This window comes from Brassica napus, chromosome C3 (assembly GCF_020379485.1).
Source record: "Brassica napus cultivar Da-Ae chromosome C3, Da-Ae, whole genome shotgun sequence".
NCBI classification, from domain to species: domain Eukaryota; kingdom Viridiplantae; phylum Streptophyta; class Magnoliopsida; order Brassicales; family Brassicaceae; genus Brassica; species Brassica napus.
In genome coordinates, this window is record NC_063446.1 from 4,431,474 (window position 1) to 4,455,515 (window position 24,042).

Consider the following 24,042-nt stretch of genomic DNA (forward strand, 5'->3'; position numbering starts at 1 on the left):
AAACGTAATACCACAGCACTGAACCGTAACTATAGTTTAATCTTGTCTAATAAATTTAAGTGTGCCTTTATTACATCCGGATCCGTGGCGCAATGGTAGCGCGTCTGACTCCAGATCAGAAGGTTGCGTGTTCGATTCACGTCGGGTTCAAACTCCCGAACTTTCCTCCGGATATTTTTTTGTGTTATCCTCCTCGCTTATACTCTGCGTTTCATCGGTTCCACTATATGGTTTAGGAATCTAATTTCTTTTAACCGAGGGTTTTATTTCCGGTTCGAATCTATTTTTGGCTCTTAACACATTTCAGTTTAATCCAATCATCATCACATCAAATGCCAAAATACAGAACCAATGGAAGCTCATGAGAAAGGTAATCTGAGAGCGGTGGCTATTTTTAGCATCTAAAGATACATATGATCCAGTGTCACTCACTCATTATATACAAAGTAAGCAGTAGAAGTTTGAAAGTCAAATCTCAATAGTAACCATTGTATCTAGTTTTCATTTAGTTGTCTCGTCAAGTATCCACCACGGTTCTTAGGTTCATGCTGTGCTCTATTGATGATGTTATGAAACTAGAATCATTATCTCTTGGCGTTGTTAACGTGCAGAAGGACACTAGCTTAGCAAACCAACAGGAAAGTAGGCGAACGAGTTCTATACGGTATTACTTGCTAAAATTTAGAAAAACAGGGCAACCTCATTTTTTCAAGTGTGCGAACTGTAAAGTAACTCACTCTAGATATTGATGTTATCGGACCTCAATCAGCTGTGGATCCTAAACTATTGCTTTTGGGATGAATGAAGTATACACACCAGAGCCACACTCAGTCTTTCGTCAGTAGATGTACATCAGAGACAATAGCAGAGAGTGAAACTGTATATTACTGTTGGAGACGCAGGTCATAATAATGTAAAACCAGTACGTGAGCTCAAGTTTTATTCGAATCATTATAGTTTCAAACAACACTGCAAAGTGCAAACCATTGAAGGTAACAACAATATCTAGAAACAAGAAAACGATATGATTACACAAGTCGAGAGGATTTTCAATGCTTAGATCGTAAGCCATTGATACTACCGAAAACGGGGTTGAGTCCATATATCTTCCCAGGTTGCAAGAGAGCTACCCAAATCTTTCTCCACATCACGTGTCAGATTTTGAACCTAGCTATCCTCTCATCCATGTGTTCCTGTAAGAGGAGTTGTCGCGAAGAGAAGCATCGTGGGGCTTGTATTCCATAACATAAGAATGAGGCAGCTTCAAGTGCCGCTTGATTGAGTCTCTCAAACCCATCACTGCCTGTTCACGGAAGACATTCAACTGTCTAATTACCAGCCATAGAAAGGAGATAAACAGAGAGATCTTTTCATAGATAGTTTTCTCACCTGATGATCAGAAGCATTGCGATTCCACACACTAATGATGTCCTCGTTGAAGCGGACACTCAGTACTGCCCCACAGATATTGTCAGCATCATCAAGCTGGTCGCCTACCAAGGCAAGAAGCTGAAGAAAAACAAATAAATGGAACAGGGACTAAGATACAGAAACATGAAAGATGTACAACTTAATGAACATTTACAAAAAAAAACTCAAATCTAAAATATGAAAGATGGACAACCTAGAGAACATTTACAAAAAGGGTTCCTCTTTCAATAGAAGTCCCCACAAGAAAAAACAAACTAACCAGATCCTCCCAGAAGCGAGCGGATACAACTTTGGAGAAACGTACGATCCACTTTCCTCCATTGCAGTTGGCAGAATCCTGATGGAGATGAATTTAGCTACCTTAAGAGATACAACTTTCGAGCTTACATAGGGAAACAAATACATACCTCCCACAAGGGGCGAATGCCATCCTTGAAGAAATGAAGATCTGTAGGACTAGGCAAGAGAGAAGAACGAGCAAGGTGACAGTAGCATGCCCAAAACCCTTCAACCTAAGTAACCAAAATCCATATCTCATAAATCAACAAGATAAAGATTGCAAAACAGCTTCAAGAATGGAGACTTCCCATTAGAAATGTTTTGTCGAGATGCTTACAGTGCTGAAATCAACAATCTTCTTAATGTTATCCTCATAAGATGTCTGGCTCCTGACCCCTGGTGTTCGACGTGTGTACCAAATCGCAAACTTGTACTGCAAAATTATCCCAAAAACGTAGAGACACTGAGCTAGTAATTAACAATTGTAGAAAAGATCTCATCTTCTCTAAAATCACTATCGAATCATCTATTGCAAAAACATAAATTTAACAAGAAAACCTCCAGAAATATAGATTCAGAATAGGAAACTTCGATGCAGCAAAGTTTCAGCTAGGATCAGATTCAAATTGAGAATCAATTGTATATAAGTAATTAGAGGACAAACCCGTAGAGGATGGAGACCAGCTTTGAGGTCGCGAGAGTAGCGTTCATCGGAAAAAGAGTCGGACTTTATGTTCTCCATGTTTCCAGATTCTCTCATCCCCTCGTCCCTACGCTCCGCAATCTCCATTTTTTTTTTTGCTCGAGTTTAGTAGCTTCAAAGCCCTACTAAATATCTAATCTAACCAAGGAGGAGGAGGAAGAAGACAGAGCGTGTGAGAGGAGGAAGAACCTTTTGACTACTTCTCCGTCAAATACACATAAAAAAGGTCAAAATCAGGAGAAAATTATCTAATGGGCCGTGGACCGTGTTGAATGTAATTAATGGGTCTTAATTGGGTTTCCTTGAATAATATGTCAACGTAATCGATTTTGGCGGGTCCGATCTATTTGTTATTTCTGCAACCAAACAAACAAACAAGTGGCAGGCAATAAAAACTTTACGACATTCTCACGGATCTGAGACTTTCTTTCCCTTTTAGATATTTTCAGACAAGATTTTTTAATCTCCTGTTCTTCTCTTTTTCAGTTTTTGGTTCTTCTTGCCGTCGTAGTAACCTTTGCTTTTTAATCATTTGCTTGAGCATTGTGTGTTCTTGTCCTCTCGAATTCTGATTGCGAATTTATCCCTAATCAAAGCTTAGCGATTTAGGAAATTCGATCTCTCTCTCTCTCTCTCTCTCTCTCTCTCTCTCTCTCTCTCTCTCTCTCTCTCTCTCTCTCTCTCTCTCTCTCTCTTTTGCCCTAGATTTAGATTTTTTTTTTTTTTTGTTCTTGGTCTTTCTTTTCATCGTAATATAATGAGTTTCTGGGTCTCCATGCTCCTCCTCTTATGTGCGATAGCTGGGTCATGCTTACCTTCCGGGCTCGCTTCCTCCGTTGACGCTTGCGATCATCATGATGAATTCGAGGTGTTCCGTTGCGGAATCGACAGAAAGTGTCCTCCTTTTCTCTATCCCAGACCTCCTACAGAGGTACCTAATCATTATCTTCTCCTCGTTTCTGCTTTAAAGTTGCAGTGATTTGTTTAGAAAGAGGATATGCGCTTTTCCAATTGTATATTTGATTTGTGTTGGATATGTCTGATCTGATGAGTTGGGTTTGTGGCGTTTCTTTTGTTAAGAGTTTGATGTGCTTCTTCAAGTAGAGAATAAGCTCCTGCGTACGTAGACTTATTACAATCTCTTGGACAAGTGTGAACTGCGATGATCGAACTTTGCTTGCTTTGTTTGGCATATGTTCTTCTAGTCTTGTGGTGGTGACATCTGACAACAAGTCTCTTTTTCAATTTTTTTTTTTTAAATGCAGCGAATGCGATATGGCAAAATTAAATGTGTCTGTGTGCTTCTCCGTATAATATGGACTTGGATGTGGGATTGTTTTTGTATATTAAAAAGTATCTAAATTTGTGTTTTTGCTAATGCAGGTGGATGGAGACTTGCTAGACAGACTCATGGATTCACATAACCATGGAAATGCTTATACTTCCATACTGTTTTATTCCCCTTGGTGCCCGTTCTCATGTTTAGTACGCCCAAAGTTTGAAGCGCTGAGTTCAATGTTCCCCCACGTAGGGCACCTGGTTGTTGAGCAGTCTCAGGCTTTACCATCGTACGAACCAACTTCTCTGCTATAGAGTATTATTATATATTTCCATTTGCATCTCCATTGAATTATTCACAACAATTAAAAAAATATTTTGGCATCTTCTTTGGTCCATGTTAATTGATGTCATTATTGGCAGGGTCTTTTCTAGGTATGGTATCCATAGCTTGCCTTCAATCTTGATGGTGAATCAAACATTGAAGATGCGATACATTGGTCCAAAGGATCTTGCATCCCTGATTCAGTTTTACCAACATACAACAGGTAAGACGTGAAGGCATGGACAAAACATTCAGTTCAATTTCTGCTATAATAAGCTTCATTTCGTTGTATCTCTGTGCCTTTCCAGGTCTTAAACCCGTTCAGTGTGTGGATGAAGCTGAACCTAACCTGATCAAATGGCTACACAACGGTTCATCTATCAGAGAGATAGCGGAAAGAGATCCATATTTGGTACTCGCACTGATGTTTCTGTCTTTGAAACTTGCAATTTTGATCTTCCCCATCATGGGAGCGCGCTTGAGAACGTTATGGGCAGCTCATGTTCCGCATCTGAGCTTGGGAATACTCGGTGAGACTAGCCAGCTCTTTGGCCGTGCGTTGCACATGATCGACGTGAGGAGGCTTTGGATTAAACAGAGACTTAACAAGACAAGGGACTTCCAAGAGAGAGCAAAGAATGCGCTTGCATCTGTCTCGCTAGGAAAATCTACTTCACAATCAGCTTAAAGGGTGCTGATGAGCTTAGTTTAATTACTTTTCTTTTTGTGGACTTGTTATCAACTTTGGAGTTTGGAGTTCTTGTCTCTGTATGTAAATCATGTTTTGCTTATTTGTGAATAATTCATCTTTCTTTCTTGAATGTGTGTATTCCGGGTCCACTTCGTTTTTCTTGCACATTTTGTCTAATATGGATTAGTATATCAACGGTCTGGTTTAATTGGTGGTAGAGGTGGACACTTGGGTCGGTATTATATGTGAAAGAAACCTGTCGACTTGTGGATCACTCTGGTTCACATGTTGAAGTTTTTGTTTCCATGTCGTTTTTTGCGTATGTGTGTTGACAGTTGAATCTCTCTGTTAATATCTTTTCCACTTACGAATCTTTTTCAGTCGACAATATGCAATTTGAATATATTTTCTTTTACAATTTTATGATGATTAGCTTTTTCTAAAGATTATACTTAATTTCAGCTTTATTCTTTAAACTGATTTATTTAAACTTTAAAGCCTAAAATCAAGGCAAGTAAGCTCCTGATTCTCCCATGTTTATAAAGTAGGCAACAGAAGACAAAAGCAGAACAAAGAGGTGAAGCAAAAAAGATAAAACAAATGGGGTTGGTAAAAACTAATAGATGTTAGTGTTTGGTAGATTTAAAATTATCTATTTAAATTTTGTATTATAGATATTTCAAAAGTAAAACAAAAAAAATTCAATGTATTTTTCAGTAATGAAGTTCTTATTTCACATTTATAGATGTACTGGTTTTGTGAAAGAAGACTTCACCCAAGATTTTCTACCATCTCTTCCTGTAATTGCAAGGAAGCAACCTCCAGTACTGCTGTCCTATTATTCTCTTCTCTCACCTGAAAAACAATTTAAATATGTGACTTGTATCACACGTAATCTCTGCTTCCTTTTTCATTGGAATTGTTAACTACAAAAGTTTGTTAATGTACTTGAAAGTTTTAGAAACTTATTCAAAAATACGAAAGCTTATACTTGAAGTCTCTCGTCTTCTCTAGTCCTCTAGAAACACGTCTCAATCTATAAACTCAAAACTACCATCCAATTTTCATTAGTATAAAAACTTAGTACTGAAAGATTCTTCATATCTAACTAAAACATGATTTGATCACTGAATATTTTTCTTAAAACCAATGGTTGAGAAGTAATCTGGTCAAAGAAGACAATTGATACTTCTTAACGTGGGTCCAAAAAAAGGTTACATCTCCTTTTTGTCACTTCATGTGTAGATAGATAAGCTCTAAAAGACTTACCTCACCGCCCAAACCTAAAAAAAAAACATTGAAGTACATCTACAGTTTCACCTATATTCATTTGGTCTCTTCTTCTTTACTCTATTAAAGGATCTAGAAACCTCCTTCACAACAAAGAGAGAGTGAGAGAGGTCTCTTCCAAAACAGAGCTTTTTAAAAATTGTTTCTTTTTTCTTACTGGGAAAGGATGGATCTAGAAGATTGGGAAATACTCCCCAAGAATCCCTACAAGGATCTTGATCATGAAGAGGATCATGAGCCAGCGATGAAGATCATTAGAAATACCGAAAACAACTTCGACATGGATTACTTCATCTGCCCAACACAAGATTCTGTCGGAAAAACAGAGTTGGTCCCCACTCAGCTCATCCATGTTCCCGTAACTTGGGAACCCGTGTCCACCGTGGACGAGACAGACCACAAGAAGAACCAGGACTCTGTTCCGTCTCCGAGATTAACCTTCAAAACAGAGAAGGAAAACGAATTTGTCGACATGAAAATAGACTTACCGGAGAGGTTAACAAGTCCTATGCCTCAGAACGATGAGAAACACTATGCCTTAGGAGGAGAGTACCATGATGAGATGGGAACAGAGGTTGAAGAAGGCGGTGGCTTGAGCAGCAAGAAAGAGGTTGATTCGGATGAAAATGTGAAATATGGTGAGAAAATGAATGTGTGGAAGATGGGTCTTCATGGGATTGGAGCTATATGCTCATTTGGTGTTGCTGCTGCTGCTGCCACCTTCTGTGTCTTCTTCCTTGGACACAACAATAACATCCAGGGTTGTCGGAACAAGAACCAGAACCAGATCCTCAGGTTCCAGATTTACTCTGATGATAATAAGGTAAATAATATTTTCTCTTAATTAATGATTCTAAATCCAAAATCATATTGTTAAAGAACCAAGTCCATCTTACGTAGTGGTGTGCTTTAACCAGATCGCATTAGCTTCAAATTACATTTAAATTTGTCCCATTAATCCAAATTTAAAAAGTGGTTTGAGATTTTGATCTATTTGGATAAATCAATACTATTTACAAATGATCACTAAGTTTGGTATGCTTCTTTTATTAGCTAAGTGTTGTAAAGGATAAATCTCAACTTAGACAATTTATTTACTTGGTTAAACTGGAAGAAGATGCTTGATCAGAAGAGTGGTTTGTGTCTTTGATTCGACCAAAGTGATAAGGATGGTTCTGGCGGTGATGGCTAATTACGTGTCTAAGTGATAATGAACAATAAATAATTGTAGAGAAGATACTTATTTTCTCTTTACACGTTTTGTGTTTATCTTCTCTTGCGTCAATGTCACACTAGAATCCGTTTTATAAAACGTCATCGTTGACGTTAGAGATGTTTTCTTTGAGATCGAGTTGGTATAACATTAATGGGAGATTAATGCATTTAAGAACACTAACGAACATGTTTCTACGGAATCAATCATCTTAAAAGCTAGTCATGGGGCAGACTTTTTCTTCTTCTAAATGTTGAAACTCGTTGTAATTGTATGACTGTATTTGAAGTTGATTTATATGAATGAATACATTAATTTAATCATTTTATGTTACACTATTGCAGCGAATGAATGAAGTGGTGAAGCATGCAACAAAGCTAAACGACGCAATCTCTGTGATGAAAGGTCTTCCATTGGCAAGAGCTCAGATATCTTTTGGAGGATACTATGATGCACTTTGAGATCACAAGCCATATCCGTTTGGAATAATAAAAACATCAGATCCAAAATGCCTAGTACTGTTTAAATTACCAAACAGGCTCTTATATATACTGTATGAATCTAGGAAATTCAATAAATAATGTTTATAAACTCTACATTGTTTTTCGAATGTAAATTTTGTGAACGATGATGTACACGAGATTATACAATTACTGATTGGTTATAAAATCGACCATGCATGAAAATGTTCCTGATATGATGAAAGTGTATAGTTCCTACGAAGTGACTATTCCTTATAAAAGCTTTTTTCTTCCCTTCCATGACTCAATATCTAAGTGCCTTAATTCTTGGAATGCAGTGTAAACATCAACCGGTGTAACCTTCATGAAGATGCCATGAAGTATCATTTACAGCTGGTCTACATGTGGAGTGTGGTGGTTCTTGTAATCTTGTGGTAGTGGCTATATGGGTTAGCTCCAATTTAGCTAGGCATGCTCACCCTCCTCTACATGTCAATAATCAAGCTCCAAGTCGACGCAAAAATGAAAATAATTAAGACGCACATGCTGTATATTTGGTTGTTTATTGCAATTTTTTATGATCTGATGATTGAATAGGAAAAGAGAAGAGATTGGTTGAAAGTTACAAACTTTTGATTAATTTTGTTGCCAGATTTACAACACACAAGTATCAAAATTACAAAAAAAAAATCAGGGTGAGTATTAGAACAAAACAGAGGGTTACTTTATGAACTCATCTAAGCATATAATATGAACCTTCTTCTTTAACTTTCTGCACAAGGAAGAGATCGAAATCATTTTGAACCTTTCTCGCTCATCAGCTTGAGATTCCTCCAAAGGTATTTCCCGCTGGCCATGTCGACGAACACCCAGAACCCCTTCTCCATCTTCTGTTTAAATCGAAATAAAGAAATTAGAAAATTGAAAACCAGAATTCTCAACAAATTAAACGGAAAGCAAGTACCTTTTTGAAACAGAGTCCTTGTTTCTCATTCAATTCGACCGGTGAGCCGTCGTCGTCTTCTGAGATGATTTCAGGCGAAGAGCTCACCGTCTTCCACGCGAAATATCCGGCGAGAACCGCAGAGAAGAACACCAATAGGAATCTCAACGGACACATTATTATCAAGAAGAATTAAGAAGAAAGGAAAATGGATTTGATCTCAATGAGTCAAACAAGAAACGTTGAACAATCTAGGGTTCGAAAGAGAAAGCGAAAGAAAGGAGAATTTTAAGGAGCTGAGAGATTTACATCATGTCTCCCTCTCACCGCGTTTCTGAATTTTTCAGCAATAGGGAGGGAGGAACATGACTTGGTATTCCGACATATTTAATAAGTCCACATTTTATAAAACAACCCCGATATTTTTTATTATTTAAAATATGTCCTTAAATTCTATGAAATTATCTTAATATGAAGAAATTTCTGAATTAAATATTCTAATTACCAATTAGAAAGAGTAGTAGATATCAACCAAAAAGGATTAAAACAAAATTTGATAAATTGAACTGAAAAATAGAGGGTGTGTTTTGATATAAACATCCAAAAGTAAAGAGGTCTATGTGTAATCGTCACTATTTATGGGGAAAAATAAGTAAATAGATATAAAAGTGGGGAAAGTGAACAAAAAAATATATATATAAGAATGGGGGGAAAGTCTACAAGGGGATGACTTCAACTACCTCTTGTAAACTATTTGAATCATGTTCATGTATGATTGATATAAGTTTTGTCAACGCTACGCAATTATAGAATTGACAATAGATCTTCATACAAAGTCTCAACTCGTTTTGTTAGGCATCTTTGGGATTGTGATTTATTTTAAATAAAACCTATTGATCATTAATTCTCAAAGATTATCTATCAATAAAATTTCTTGTTATTCTAATTTCCAAATCACAATCTCAAATCTACAATATTCCCCGATAAATATGATAACTTTCTAAATATAATAATTTTTTTTAAAAATACGACATATTGATCAATATTTTTAAAAGAATGCGATTATATCAACAAATTTTTTTGTTATTCTAGTTTTTAAATCACAATCTCAAATTTACGATATTTCTCTATAAATATGATAATCAGGATAAAAAATTTTTTATGGATAGGTGATTATTCTTTCAGAATTTTTTTATCAATATGTTATATTTTAAAATATTTTTTTTAAAAAACTGCTATTCTGAAAAAATTTCATTTTAGATAAATATTGTAGATTTGAGTTTGTGATTGGAAATTAGGATAATAAGAATATTTTTGGGTAGAAGAGTATTTTTTCAGAATTTTTCATCTATATGTTGTATTTTTATATAATTTTTTTAAAAAACTGCTATTTTTGGAAACTTTTCATTTTATAGAAAAATATTTTAGATTTGAGTTTAAAATTTATAAATTAAGATTAAAAGAATATTTGTGAATAGTTGAGTATTCTTTTAGAGTTTTTCATCAATAGGTTGTATTTTAAATAATTTTCTTTAAAACCGCTATTTTGGAAAATTTTCATTTTTATACAAATATTGTAGATTTAGGTTTGTGATTTAGAAATTAGGATAATAAGAATATTTTTGGGTATATAAGTATTCATTGAGAAATTTTCATCAATAAGTTGTATTTTAAAATAATTTTCTTAAAAACTCATATTTTTGGAAACTTTTCATTTTATAGAGAAATATTGTAGATTTGAGTTTATGATTTAGAAATTAGGATAACAAGAATATTTGTGGATAGTTGAGTATTCTTTCATAGTTTTGCTGTATTTTTATATAATTTTCGTAAAAACTGCTGATTTTGGAAAATTTTCCATTTTTTAGAGAAATATTGTAGATTTGAGTTTGTGGTTTATAAATTAAGATAACAATAATATTTGTGGAAAGTTGAGTATTTTTTCAGAAATTTTCATCAATAGGTCGTATTTTAAATAATTTTCTTAAAAACTACTATTTTTGGAAACTTTTCATTTTATATTAAAATATTGTAGATTTGAGTTTGTGATTTACAAATTAGGATAACAAGAATATTTGTTGATAGAGGAGTATTCTTTCAGAGTTTGAGTGGGAGCTCCTTTAGTCCAATGGTTTGAGTAAGAGTTCATTAATGTTTCTACACCAGGAGGTCTGAGTTTCGAATCCCAGCAAAAGGCGAATTATGCAGATTTACAGAGAAAAGCATACATGACACCTTCGTCATGGCGTAAGGAGTATCGTCACGCATGGATCTCATAAGATGGCTCACGGTGATGCAGTCAGACGTGAATCTTCATAAGGCAAGTAGAATTGTAGGCTGTAGAATGTAATATTTCTCATAATTTGTAATAGCATAATTAACCATCGACAAAAAAAAAGAGGAGTATTCTTTCAAAGTTTTTCATCAATATGTTGTATTTTTAAAAAAAATTCTTAAAAACTGCTATTTTTGGAAATTTTTTATTTTGTAAATAAATATTGTAGATTTGGGTTTGTGGTTTAGAACTTAAGATAACAAGAATATTTGTGGATAGTTGAGTATTCTTTCAGGGTTTTTTATCAATAGGTTGTATTTTTTAAACAATTCTTAAAAACTGCTATTTTAGAAAGTTTACATTTTTTTAGAGAAATATTATACATTTGAGTTTGTGGTTTAGAAATTAAGATAACAAGAATATTTATGGATATTTGAGTATTCGTTCAGAATTATTCATCAATATGTTGTATTTTTAAATAATTTTCTTAAAATCTGCAATTTTGGAAAGTTTTCCTTTTTGGAGAAATATTATAGATTTGGGTTTTCGATTTATAAATTAGGATAAAAAGAATTTTTATGGATAGGTGATTACTCTTTCAGAATTTTTCATCGATATGTTATATTTTTAAATACTTTTCTTAAAAATTGCTATTTTAGAAAGTTTTTCATTTTAGACAAATATTGTAGATTTAGGTTTATGATTTAGAAATTAGGATAATAAGAATATTTGTAGGTAGATGAGTATTCATTGAGATTTTTTCAACAATATGTTGTATTTTTAAATAATTTTCTTTAAAACTCCTATTTTTGGAAACTTTTCATTTTATAGATAAATATTGTAGATTTGAGTTTATGATTTAGAAATTAGGATAACAAGAATTTTTGTGGATAGTTGAGTATTCTTTCATAATAAAAACTGTTATTTTTGGAAAGTTTTAATTTTTAGAGAAATATTGTAGATTTAAGTTTGTGGTTTATAAATTAAGATAACAATAATATTTGTGGATATTTGAGTATTCTTTCAGAATTATTCATCAATATGTTATATTTTTAAATATTTTTCTTAAAAATTGTGATTTTTGTAAAGTTTTCCTTTTTGGAGAAATATTGTAGATTTGGGTTTTCGATTTAGAAATTAGGATAAAAAGATTTTTTATGGATAGGTGATTATTCTTTCAGAATGTTTCATCAATATGTTATATTTTGAAATAATTTTCTTAAAAATTTCTATTCTGGAAAGTTTTCATTTTTAGACAAATATTGTAGATTCACGTTTGTGATTTAGAAATTAGGATAATAAGAATATTTGTGGGTATATGAGTATTCATTGAGAATTTTTCATCAACATGTTGCATTTTTAAATAATAATTTTTAAAAACTCTTATTTTTGGGAACTTTTCATTTTATAGAGAAATATTGTAGATTTGAGTTTATGATTTAGAAATTTGGATAACAAGAATATTTGTGGATAGTTGAATATTATTTCATAGTTTTGTGGTATTTTTATATAATTTTCATGAAAACTGTTATTTTTGGAATATTTACATTTTTTTAGAGAAATATTGTACATTTGACTTTGTGGTTTATAAATTAATACTAGTGTAGGCCCCGTGCTACGCACGGAAATAATTTTTCTTGCAAAAAAACTGATTAGTTAAATATATAAACTGTTAAAAAACTATATATTACACACATCATTTACATATATAAAACGTAGCAGAACAAAATAAAAATAAACATAAATATTACTTTCGATCGTTTTAAGTTCAGTACTAATATAAATTACTTTGTCCAAGGCAAATACTAATTTGAAGCTTTCTTAACTACATTTTTTCTTGCTCTTAGGATTTTCTTGTATTTTCTCTAATTCCTAACATGTTTATGAGCAATTTATGTCTTTTCCTTTCTGTTTCCAGTAATTCAATCTAGTGCTTCATTAAAAATCTCCCTGTAAACAATTTTACAAATCAAAGTTCAGAAAAACAATTGTGCAAATCCAATCAAAACAATAAGACCTTAAAAAAAATCAGCATGTAACACGTAATTTAAATTACTTTACACATTAGTTTGAGAATATGTGATCTTTACTACCAAAGTATGCTGCTATAATTTTAAATTCTAACTGACAAATGATAAATTATACACCAGATATGATTGAGACATCAAACATCAAACATCCGTTAAAAACTCGAATCAAAATGGCTTTATGAAAGAAATCTGTTCTTAGTTGACACATATCAAAGCATATTCTTAATTGACACTTACATTGACAAGAAATCTGATCTAGGGAATTAGGGACTCCATTCAAAGGTTGTTTGCAGCTCCATGTTAGAAGAATGACATGATTCTTTAAGAGCTCAACTGCCAACATAGTGCCTGAAAATATGTTAGAAATGTTCTAAGTATGACAAAAATTCTCCCTGATAAATATCCCTCTTTTGAACGTTATGGTCTTTGAAACATTACAATTCTCACTGTATATTATCTTTCCAGCTTTAGTGAAGATGAACCATAGGAACACATATAGTTGCAGAACAGAGACAAAATCTATCTCAACCACAACATGCACATTATAGTTAATAATGACTCGGGATGATTAAGTAAAAACCAAAACATATAGCAAGATCCAAAATGGCATTAAAAATTGTAAGAAGATATACATGCTGACGTATCTTATACCTCTATTGCTCCTCAAATCTTCCTGATGGAATCCTCCTAATATGACAAACCACACCTAAATATAAGACATACAATACAACTATGTATTTTTCAGATTTAAAGTTGGAACAGAACACCTAAATAAATACGAACATATATATCCTATAAGTGTATTTTTAATCGCATAATGTTTTGATATACAAAAATTAAATACACTTCCGGAATGGATTTAACAATGACTTCATATCAGGTTATAACCTGGTTTTATATTAAAAATCAAACATAATTAAAGCTCTATTTTTCATGAGGCTGCTGTAGACAAAGCATGAAGGATCAATTGTCAAGCAATGTAAAGTATTTTCCTATTCAAAATGAATTTTACTTGTTAGAACATGGTTTGAGATCCATATGTATAGTGCTAATTTCATAACTCACCTGAACATTATAAGTTGAATATCTGAAAACGTTCAAGCTTTTCTCCTTAGATTCTTATAGAACGGAAACTTAAGTATAAGTTTTGATATGTTTCCTGCAAAAAAGGGTCACATTTAGGATGAAAATATGTATAGAAGATTGAATTGAGATGAAAAAGAGACGTGTCTAAACCTCTACAACTGCAATTACCTAGAATCCATGAATAGAAGAAAAAGTTACGTAAGAGAAGGTAGGAAAGATGAAGTTCATGGTGAGTTTTATAATAGAAGGAGCCGGAACGGTTTTAGAGATCGTGAAATCAATTGGTTTTGGATGAGAAAAACTTGGGATTTTAAAGTAAATGATTTATGCCAATTTTGAATTAGGGTTTTTAAATGGAACGAAAATAGGAAAATAAGAGATCGTGGATGAAGAAGAAAAATAGTAGGTAGTTATTATATTTGTTCTAGGCGTTTTCTAGTTTTGATTGATTTATTTTTTAAAAAAAATAAATATTAATTACGTGGCAGATTTTGATTCGTTAGGCGACTTGCGATTTAGTATATAAGGGATAACAACAATATTTGTCGATAGTTGAGTATTGTTTTAGAAATTTTCATCAATATGTTATATTTTAAATAATTTTCTTTAAAGCTAGGATTTTTGGAAAGTTTTCATTGTTGTAGAGAAATATTGTAGATTTGAGTTTATGACTTAGAAATTAGGATAACCAGAATATTTGTGGATAGTTGAGTATTCTTTAAGAATTATTCATCAATAGGTTGTATTTTTAAATAATTTTCTTTAAAACTGCTATTTTTGGAAAGTTTTCCTTTTTTAGAGAAATATCGTAGATTTCGGTTTGTGGTTTAGAAATTAAGATAACAAGAATATTTGTGGATATTTGAGTATTATTTCATAGTTTTGTTGTATTTTTATATAATTTTCATAAATACTGCTATTTTTGGAATATTTACATTTTTTTGAGAAATATTGTAGATTTGAGTTTGTGGTTGAGAAATTAAGATAACAAGAATATTTGTGGATATTTGAGTATTCTTTCAGAGTTATTCATCAACATACTGTATTTTAAAATATTTTTCTTAAAAACTTCTATTTTTGGAAAGGTTGCATTTTTTTAGAGAAATATTGTAGATTTGGGTTTGTGGCTTAGAAAATAAAATAACAAGAATATTTTCGGATAGTTGATTATTCTTTCAGAGATTTTTAACAATAGGTTGTATTTTTAAATAATTTTCCTTAAAACTGCTATTTTTAGAAAGTTTTCATTTTTTAGAGAAATATTGTAGATTTGGTTTTGTGGTTTAGAAATTAAGATAACAAGAATATTTATGGATAGTTGATTATTATTTAAAAATACAACCTATTAATGAAAATTTCTGAAAAAAATACCCAACTATCCACAAATATTTACGTTATCTTAATTTCTAAACCACAAACCCAAATCTATAATATTTCTCTATAAAAATGCAAACTTTTCAAAAATAGCAGTTTTTAAGAAAATTATTAAAAAATACAACCAAATGATGAATAATTCTGAAAGGATACTCGAACTTCCACAAATACTCTTGTTATCTTAATTTCTAAACCATAAACTCAAATCTACAATATTTCTCTAAAAAATGAAAACTTTCTAAAAATAGTTGTTTTTAAGAAAATTATTTAAAAATACAAAATATTGATGAAAATTTCTGGAAAAATACTCAATTATCCACAAATAATCCTGTTATCCTAATTTCTAAACCACAAACCCAAATCAAAAAATTTTCTCTAAAAAATGCAAACTTTCCAAAAATAGAAGTTTTTAAGAAAATTATTTTAAAATACAATATATTGATGAATAACTCTGAAAGAAAACTCAACTATCCACAAATATTCTTGTTATCTTATTTTCCAAACCACAAACTCAAATCTACAATATTTCTCTAAAAAATGGAAATTTTCCAAAATAACAGTTTTTAAGAAGATCATTTAAAAATACAACATATTGATGAATAATTCTGAAAGAATACTCAAATATCCATAAATATTCTTGTTATCTTATTTTCTAAACCACAAACCCAAATCTACAATATTTTTCTAAAAAATGAAAACTTTCTAAAAATAGCAGTTTTAAAGAAAACTATTTAAAAATACAACCTATTGTTGAAAATCTCTGAAAGAATAATCAACTATCCGAAAATATTCTTGTTATCTTAATTTCTAAACCACAAACCCAAATCTACAATATTTCTCTAAAAAAATGTAAACTTTCCAAAAATAGAAGTTTTTAAGAAAAATATTTTAAAATACAGTATATTGATGAATAACTTTGAAAGAATACTCAAATATCCACAAATATTCTTGTTATCTTAATTTCAAAATCACATATCGAAATCTACAATATTTTTCTAAAAAACTTTCCAAAAATAGCAGTGTTTACGAAAATTATTTAAAAATACAACATATTGATGAAAAATTTTCAATGGATACTCATCTACCCACAAATGTTCATGTTATCTTAATTTCTAAACCACAAACCCAAATCTACAATATTTCTCTAAAAAATGAAAACTTTCCAAAAATAGCAGTTGTTAAGAAAATTATTTAAAAATACAACCTATTGATGAAAATTTCTGAGAAAAATACCCAACTATCCACAAATATACCAGTTGATGAAAACCTCTGAAAGAATAATCAACTATCCACAAATATACAACATATTGATGAAAATCTCTGAAAGAATAATCAACTATCCGAAAATATTCATGTTATCTTAATTTCTAAACCACAAACCCAAATCTATAATATTTCTCTATAAAAATGCAAACTTTTCAAAAATAGCAGTTTTTAAGAAAATTATTAAAAAATACAACCTATTGATGAATAATTCTGAAAGAATACTCGAACATCCACAAATACTCTTGTTATCTTAATTTCTAAACCACAAACTCAAATCTACAATATTTCTCTAAAAAATGAAAACTTTCTAAAAATAGTAGTTTTTAAGAAAATTATTTAAAAATACAAAATATTGATGAAAATTTCTGGAAAAATACTCAACTATCCACAAATAATCATGTTATCCTAATTTCTAAACCACAAACTCAAATTTACAATATTTCTCTAAAAAAATGCAAACTTTCCAAAAATAGATGTTTTTAAGAAAATTATTCAAAAATACAATATATTGATGAATAACTCTGAAAGAATACTCAAATATCCACAAATATTCTTGTTATCTTATTTTCTAAACCACAAACTCAAATCTACAATATTTCTTTAAAAAATGGAAACTTTCCAAAAATAACAGTTTTTAAGAAGATTATTTAAAAATACAACATATCGATGAAGAATTCTGAAAGAATACTCAAATATCAACATATATTCTTGTTATCTTAATTTATAAACCACAAACCCAAATCTACAATATTTCTTTAAAAATGAAAACTTTCTAAAAATAGCAGTTTTTAAGAAAATTATTTAAAAATATAACCTATTGATGAAAATCTCTGAAAGAATAATCAACTATCCGAAAATATTCGTGTTATCCTAATTTCTAAACCACAAACCCAAATCTACAATATTTCTATAAAAAAATGAAAACTTTCCAAAAATAGCAGTTTTTAAGAAACTTATTTAAAAATACAACATATTGATGAATAATTCTGAAAGAATACTCAAATATTCACAAATATTCTTGTTATCTTAATTTCTAAACCACAAATCAAATATATTTCTCTAAAAAATGAAAACTTTCTAAAAATAACAGTTTTTAAGAAAATTATTTAAAAATACAACCTATTGATGAAAATATCTTAAAGAATAATCAACTATCCACAAATATTCGTGTTATCCTATTTTCTAAATCTTAAACTCATTTTTAGGGAAATATTGTATATTGGGGTTTGTGGTTTAGAAATTAAGATAACAGAAATATTTGTGGATAGTTGAGTATTTTGTTCAGAAATTTTCCTTAATTTGTTGTATTTTTAAATGATTTTCTTAAAACCTGCTATTTTGGGAAAAATATTGTAGATTTGAGTTTAAGATTTAGAAAATAGGATTAGCACGAATATTTGTGGATAGTTGATTATTCTTTCAGAGATTTTCATCAATAGGTTGTATTTTTAAATAATTTTCTTAAAAACTGTTATTTTTAGAAAGTTTTCATTTTTAGAGAAATATATTAGATTTGTGGTTTAAAAATTGAGATAACAAGAATATTTGTGAATATTTGAGTATTCTTTCATAAATTTTCATCAATAGTTTATATTTTTAAATAGTTTTCTTAAAAACTGCTATTTTTGGAAAGTTTTCATTTTTTTGTAGAAATATTGTTGATTCGGGTTTGTGGTTTAGAAATCAGGATTACACGAACATTTTCGGATAGTTGATTATTCTTTCAGAGATTTTCATCAATAGGTTATATTTTTAATTAATTTTTTTAAAAACTGCTATTTTAGAAAGTTTTCATTTTTTAGAGAAATATTGTAGATTTGAGTTTGTGGTTTATAAAATAAGATAAAAAGAATATTTGTGGGTATTTGAGTATTCTTTCAGAATTCTTCATCAATATGTTGTATTTTTAAATAATTTTCTTAAAAACTGTTATGTTTGGAAAATTTTCATTTTTTAGAGAAATATTGTTGATTTGAGTTTGTGGTTTAGAAAATAAGATAACAAGAATATTTGTGGATATTTGAGTATTCTTTCATAGTTATTCATCAATATATTGTATTTTTAAATAATTTTCTTATAAATTTCTATTTTTGGAAAGTTTGCATTTTTTTAGAGAAATATTGTAGATTTGAGTTTGTGGTTTAGAAATTAGGATAAGACGAATATTTGTGGATAGTTGAGTATTTTTTCCAGAAATGTTCATCAATAGTTTGTATATTTAAATAAACTTCTTAAAAACTGCTATTTTTAGAAAGTTTTTATTTTTTAGAGAAATATTGTAGATTTGGGTTTGTGGTCTAGAAATTAAGATAGCAAGAGTATTTGTGGATATTTTAGTATCCTTTCAGAATTATTCATCAATAGATTGTATTTTTTAATAATTTTCTTAAAAACTGCTATTTTTTGAAAGTTTGCATTTTTATAAAGAAATATTATAGATTTGGGTTTGTGGTTTAGAAATTAAGATAACAGGAATATTTGTGGATAGTTGGATATTTGTTTCAGAAATTTTCATCAATAGGTTGTATTTTTAAATAATTTTCTTAAAAACTGCTATTTTTGGAAAGTTTTCATTTTTCAGAGAAATATTGTAGATTTGGGTTTGTGGTTTAGAAATTAAGATAACAAGAATATTTTTGGATATTTGAGTAGTCTTTCAGAGATTTTCATCAATTGGTTATATTTTCAAATAATTTTCTTAAAAACTTCTATTTTTAGAAAGTTTTCATTTTTTAGAGAAATATATTAGATTTGTGGTTTAGAAATTAAGATAATAAGAATATTTGAGAATATTTAAGTATTCTTTCAGATTTATTCATCAATATGTTGTATTTTTAAATATTTTTCTTAAAACTGCTATTTTTAGAAAATTTTCATTTTTTAGGGAAATATTGTAGATTTGGGTTTGTGGTTTAGAAATTAAGATAACAAGAATATTTGTGGATATTTGAGTATTTTTTTCAGAAATTTTCTTCAATATTTTATATTTTAAATAATTTTCTTAAAAGCCGCTATTTTTGGAAAGTTTTCATTTTTTGAGAGAAATATTGTAGATTTGAGTTTGTGGTTTAGAAATTAAGATAACGGGACTATTTGCGGATAATTATGTTTTCAGAAATTTTCTTCAATATGTTTTATTTTAAATAATTTTCTTAAAAGCCGCTATTTTTGGAAATTTTTTATTTTTTCAGAAAAATATTATAGATTTGAGTTTGTGGTTTAAAAATTCAGATAACTGGAATATTTTTGGATATATTAGTATTCTTACATAGTTTTTTATCAATAGGTTGAATTTTTAAATATTTTTTTAAAAAACTGCTATTTTTAGAAAATTTTCATTTTTTAGAGAAATATTGTAGATTTGGGTTTGTGGTTTAAAAATTAAGAAAACAAGAGTATTTGTGGATATTTGAGTATTTTTTCATAATTATTTATCAATGTGTTGTATTTTAAATAATTTTCTTTAAAACTAATAATTTTGGAAAGTTTGTATTTTTATAGAGAAATATTATAGATTTGAGTTTGTGGTTTAGAAATTAAGATAACAGGAATATTTGTGGATAGTTGAGTATTTTTTTCAGATATTTTCATCAACATTTTGTATTTTAAATAATTTCTTTAAAAGCCGCTATCTTTGGAAAATTTTCGTTTTTGAAAGAAATATTGTATATTTGAGTTTATGATTTAGAAATTAGGATAAAACAAATATTAGTGGATAGTTGATTGTTCTTTCAGAGATTTTCATCAATAGGTTGTATTTTAAAATAATTTTCTTAAAAAATGCCATTTTTAGAAAGTTTTCATTTTTTAGAGAAATATTGTAGATCTGGGTTTGTGGTTTAGAAATTAAGATAACAAGAATATTTGTGGATACTTGAGTATTCTTTCAGAATTATTCATCACTTTGTTGTATTTTTAAATAATTTTCTTAAAAATTGCTATTTTTGCAAAGTTTTCCTTTTTTTAGAGAAATATTGTAGATTTGGGTTTGTGGTTTAGAAATTAAGATAACAAGAATATTTGTGGATATTTGAGTATTCTTTCAGAACTATTCTTCAATATGATATAATTTTAAGCAATTTTCTTTAAAACTGCTATTTCTAAAAAGTTTTCATTTTTTAGAGAAATATTGAAAATTTGGGTTTATGGTTTAGAAATTAAGATAACAAGAATATTTGGGGATATTTGAGTATTCTTTCATATCTATTCATCAATATATTGTATTTTAAAATAATTTTCTGAAAAGCTGTTATTTTTAGAAAGTTTTCATTTTAGAGAAATATTGTAGATTTGAGTTTATGATTTAGAAATTAGGATAACACGAATATTTGTGGATAGTTGATTATTGTTGCAGAGATTTTCATCAATAGGTTGTTTTTTCAAATAATTTTCTTAAAAACTGCTATTTTTAGAAAGTTTTCATTTTTTAGAGAAATATATTAGATTTGTGGTTTAGAAATTCGGACAACACGAATATTTTCGGGTAGTTGATAATTATTTCATAGATTTTCATCAATAGGTTGTAGTTTTTAATAATTTTCTTAAAAACTGATATTTTTAGAAAGCTTTCATTTTTTAGAGAAATATTGTAGATTTGAGTTTGTGGATTAAAAATTAAGAAAACAAGAGTATTTGTCGATATTTGAGTATTTTTCATAATTATTTATCAATGTGTTGTATTTTAAATAATTTTCCTAAAAACTAATAATTTTGGAAAGTTTGTATTTTTATAGAGAAATTAAGATAACATGAATATTTGAGGATAGTTGTGTATTTTTTTCAGATATTTTCATCAACAGTTTGTATTTTAAATAATTTCTTTAAAAGCCGCTATCTTTGGAAAGTTTTCGTTTTTGAAAGAAATATTGTAGATTTGAGTTTGTGGTTTGGAAATTAAAATAACAGGACTATTTGTGGATTGTTATTTTTTTCAGAAATTTTCTTCAATATGTTATATTTTAAATAATTTTCTTAAAAGCCACTATTTTTGGAAAATTTTCATTTTTCAGAAAAATATTATAGATTTGAGTTTGTGGTTTAGAAATTCAGATAACTGGCGTATTTGTGGATATTTGAGTATTCTTTCATAATTTTCTTAAAAACTAATAATTTTGGAAAGTTTGCATTTTTATAGAGAAATATTATAGATCTGAGTTTGTGGTTTAGAAATTAAGATAACAGGAATATTTGTGGATAGTTGAGTATTTTTTTCAGATATTTTCATCAACAGTTTGTATTTTAAATAATTTTTTTAAAAGCCGCTATCTTTAGAAAGCTTTCATTTTTGAAAGAAATATTGTATATTTGAGTTTATGATTTAGAAATTAGGATAACACGAATATTTGTGGATAGTTGATTTTTGCTTTCAGAGATTTTCCTCAATAGGTGTATTTTTAAATAATTTTCTTAAAAACTCCCGTTTTTAGAAAGGTTTCATTATTTAGAGAAATATTGTAGATCTGGATTTGTAGTTTAGAAATTAAGATAACAAGAAGATTTGTGGATAGTTGATTTTTTCTTTCAGAGATTTTTCTCAATATGTTGTATTTTTAAATAATTTTCTTAAAAACTGCCATTTTTAGAAAATTTTCATTTTTTAGAGAAATATTGTAGATCTGGGTTTGTGGTTTAGAAATTAAGATAACAAGAAGATTTGTGGATATTTGAGTATTCTTTCAGAATTATTCATCAATATGTTCTATTTTTAAATAATTTTCTTATAAACTGCTATTTATGAAAGAAATTCATTTTTTATAGAAGTATTGTAGATTTGGGTTTGTGGTTTAGAAAGTAGGATAACACGAATATTTTCGGTTTGTTGATTATTTTTTCAGAGATTTTCATCAATCGATTGTATTTTTAAATAATTTTCTTAAAAACTGTTATTTTTGGAAGTTTTCATTTTTTAGAGAAATATTGTAGATTTGAGTTTGTGGTTTAGAAATTAAAATAACAAGAATATTTGTGGATATTTGAGTATTTTTTCAGAATTATTCATCAATATGTTGTATTTTTAAATAATCTTCTTAAAAACTGCTATTTTTGGAAAGTTTTCCATTTTTTAGAGAAATATTTTAGATTTGAGTTTGAGGTTTTGAAAACAAGATAACAAGAATATTTGTGGATAGTTGAGTAATCTTTCAAATTTATTCATCAATATATTGTATTTTATACCAATTTTCTTAAAAACTTCTATTTTAGAAAGTTTGCATTTTTTTAGAGGAATATTGTAGATTAGAGTTTGTGGTTTAGAAATTAGGATAACCAGAATAGTTTGTATTTTTAATTAATTTTTTTAAAACTGCTATTTTTAGAAAGTTTTAATTTTTTACAGAAATATTGCAGATTTGGGTTTGTGGTTTAGAAATTAAGATAACAAGAGTATTTGTGGATATTTGAGTATCATTTCAGAATAATTCATCAATTTGGGTTTGTGGTTTAGAAAATAAGATAACAGGAATATTTGTGGATAGTTGGGTTTTTTTTCTAGAAATTTTCATCAATAGGTTGTATTTTTTATTAATTTTATTAAAAATTGCTATTTTTGGAAAGTTTTTATTTTTAGAGAAATATTATAGATTTGAGTTTGTGGTTTAGAAATTAAGATAACAAGAATATTTTCGGATACTTGATTATTCTTTCAGAGATTTTCAACAATATGTTGTAGTTTTAAATAATTTTCTTTAAAACTGCTATTTTTAGAAAGTTTTCATTTTTTAGAGAAATATTGTAGATTTGGGTTTGTGGTTTAGAAATTAAGATAACAAGAATATTTGTGGATATTTGAGTATTCTTTCTGAATTATTCATAAATATGTTGTATTTTTAAATAAAATTCTTAAAAAGTGCTATTTTTGGAAAATTTTCATTTTTTAGAGAACTATTATAGATTAGAGTTTGTGGTTTAGAAAATAAGATAACAAGAATATTTGTGGATAATTGAGTATTCTTTCAGAGTTATCATCAATATATTCTATTTTAAAATAATTTTCTTAAAACTTCTATTTTTTTCGGAAAGTTTGCATTTTTTTAGAGAAATATTGTAAATTTGGGTTTGTGGTTATTCTTTCAGAGATTTTCCACAATAGGTTGTATTTCTAAATAATTTTTTTAAAAAAATTCAATTTTTAAAAAGTTTTCATTTTTAAGAAAAATATATTAGATTTGTGGTTTAGAAATTAAGATAACAAAAATATTTGAGAATATTTGAGTATTGTTCCATATTTATTCATCAATATGTTGTATTTTTAAATAATTTTCATAAAAACTGCTATTTTTAGAAAGTTTTTATTTTTTAGGGAAATATTGTAGATTTGGGTTTGTGATTTAGAAATTAAGATAACAAGAATATTTGTGGATATTTGAGTATTTTTTTCAGAAATTTTCTTCAATATTTTA

At 28.8% G+C, this 24,042-nt stretch overlaps 4 protein-coding genes, 1 long non-coding RNA gene and 1 other non-coding gene across 9 annotated transcripts; 3 read left to right on the forward strand and 3 right to left on the reverse strand.

Moving 5' to 3' along the window:
• The first annotated feature begins 78 nt into the window (after positions 1-78).
• Positions 79-150, forward strand: TRNAW-CCA. Its single transcript has one exon. It is a non-coding gene; the product is annotated as a tRNA-Trp (tRNA).
• A 759-nt stretch (positions 151-909) lies between these two features.
• LOC106386544 (eukaryotic translation initiation factor NCBP) lies at positions 910-2,616 on the reverse strand. Its single transcript, XM_013826378.3, has 6 exons — positions 2,375-2,616; positions 2,048-2,143; positions 1,839-1,943; positions 1,691-1,768; positions 1,390-1,509; positions 910-1,303 (listed from the first exon to the last, which is right to left on the reverse strand). The coding sequence occupies exons 1-6, from the start codon at positions 2,498-2,500 to the stop codon at positions 1,172-1,174; spliced, it is 657 nt and encodes a 218-aa protein (XP_013681832.1). The 5' UTR covers positions 2,501-2,616; the 3' UTR covers positions 910-1,171.
• A 178-nt stretch (positions 2,617-2,794) lies between these two features.
• On the forward strand, positions 2,795-4,854 carry LOC106386546 (5'-adenylylsulfate reductase-like 7). Of its 3 annotated transcripts, XM_048752035.1 has the most exons (5): positions 2,837-3,033; positions 3,088-3,344; positions 3,797-3,981; positions 4,115-4,239; positions 4,325-4,854. In XM_048752035.1, the coding sequence occupies exons 2-5, from the start codon at positions 3,171-3,173 to the stop codon at positions 4,702-4,704; spliced, it is 864 nt and encodes a 287-aa protein (XP_048607992.1). In that variant the 5' UTR covers positions 2,837-3,033; positions 3,088-3,170; the 3' UTR covers positions 4,705-4,854. The 3 variants fall into 3 exon arrangements, with proteins under 3 accessions (XP_013681835.1, XP_013681834.1, XP_048607992.1); XM_013826381.3 differs by having other exon boundaries at positions 2,795-3,344; positions 4,127-4,239; XM_013826380.3 differs by having other exon boundaries at positions 2,798-3,344.
• Positions 4,855-5,818: 964 nt separating this feature from the next.
• BNAC03G08810D lies at positions 5,819-7,905 on the forward strand. Its single transcript, XM_013826384.3, has 2 exons — positions 5,819-6,820; positions 7,555-7,905. The coding sequence occupies exons 1-2, from the start codon at positions 6,164-6,166 to the stop codon at positions 7,669-7,671; spliced, it is 774 nt and encodes a 257-aa protein (XP_013681838.1). The 5' UTR covers positions 5,819-6,163; the 3' UTR covers positions 7,672-7,905.
• Positions 7,906-8,282: 377 nt separating this feature from the next.
• Positions 8,283-8,984, reverse strand: LOC106386548. The gene is made up of 2 exons (XM_013826385.2): positions 8,636-8,984; positions 8,283-8,561 (listed from the first exon to the last, which is right to left on the reverse strand). The coding sequence occupies exons 1-2, from the start codon at positions 8,789-8,791 to the stop codon at positions 8,466-8,468; spliced, it is 252 nt and encodes an 83-aa protein (XP_013681839.1). The 5' UTR covers positions 8,792-8,984; the 3' UTR covers positions 8,283-8,465.
• A 2,955-nt stretch (positions 8,985-11,939) lies between these two features.
• Positions 11,940-14,569, reverse strand: LOC106383467. Of its 2 annotated transcripts, none has more exons than XR_007321123.1 (4): positions 14,174-14,569; positions 13,985-14,078; positions 13,157-13,606; positions 11,940-12,839 (listed from the first exon to the last, which is right to left on the reverse strand). It is a non-coding gene; the product is annotated as an uncharacterized LOC106383467 (long non-coding RNA). The 2 variants fall into 2 exon arrangements; XR_007321124.1 differs by having other exon boundaries at positions 13,157-13,625.
• Positions 14,570-24,042: the final 9,473 nt, after the last annotated feature.

Bases quoted from the DNA above. Each gene is read 5' to 3' on its own strand.
- LOC106386544 (XM_013826378.3), bottom strand. From the start codon at position 2,500: ATGGAGATTGCGGAGCGTAGGGACGAGGGGATGAGAGAATCTGGAAAC. The intron at 2,144-2,374 runs GTTTGTCCTCTA...ATAATTTTGCAG, and splicing joins CTGGTCTCCATCCTCTACGG to TACAAGTTTGCGATTTGGTA. The intron at 1,510-1,690 runs GTTAGTTTGTTT...GTTTTTCTTCAG, and splicing joins CTCGCTTCTGGGAGGATCTG to CTTCTTGCCTTGGTAGGCGA.
- LOC106386546 (XM_013826380.3), top strand. From the start codon at position 3,171: ATGAGTTTCTGGGTCTCCATGCTCCTCCTCTTATGTGCGATAGCTGGG. The intron at 3,982-4,114 runs GTACGAACCAAC...CATTATTGGCAG, and splicing joins CAGTCTCAGGCTTTACCATC to GGTCTTTTCTAGGTATGGTA. The intron at 4,240-4,324 runs GTAAGACGTGAA...GTGCCTTTCCAG, and splicing joins GTTTTACCAACATACAACAG to GTCTTAAACCCGTTCAGTGT.
- BNAC03G08810D (XM_013826384.3), top strand. From the start codon at position 6,164: ATGGATCTAGAAGATTGGGAAATACTCCCCAAGAATCCCTACAAGGAT. The intron at 6,821-7,554 runs GTAAATAATATT...ACACTATTGCAG, and splicing joins TTTACTCTGATGATAATAAG to CGAATGAATGAAGTGGTGAA.
- LOC106386548 (XM_013826385.2), bottom strand. From the start codon at position 8,791: ATGTGTCCGTTGAGATTCCTATTGGTGTTCTTCTCTGCGGTTCTCGCC. The intron at 8,562-8,635 runs GTACTTGCTTTC...CGATTTAAACAG, and splicing joins AAGGACTCTGTTTCAAAAAG to AAGATGGAGAAGGGGTTCTG.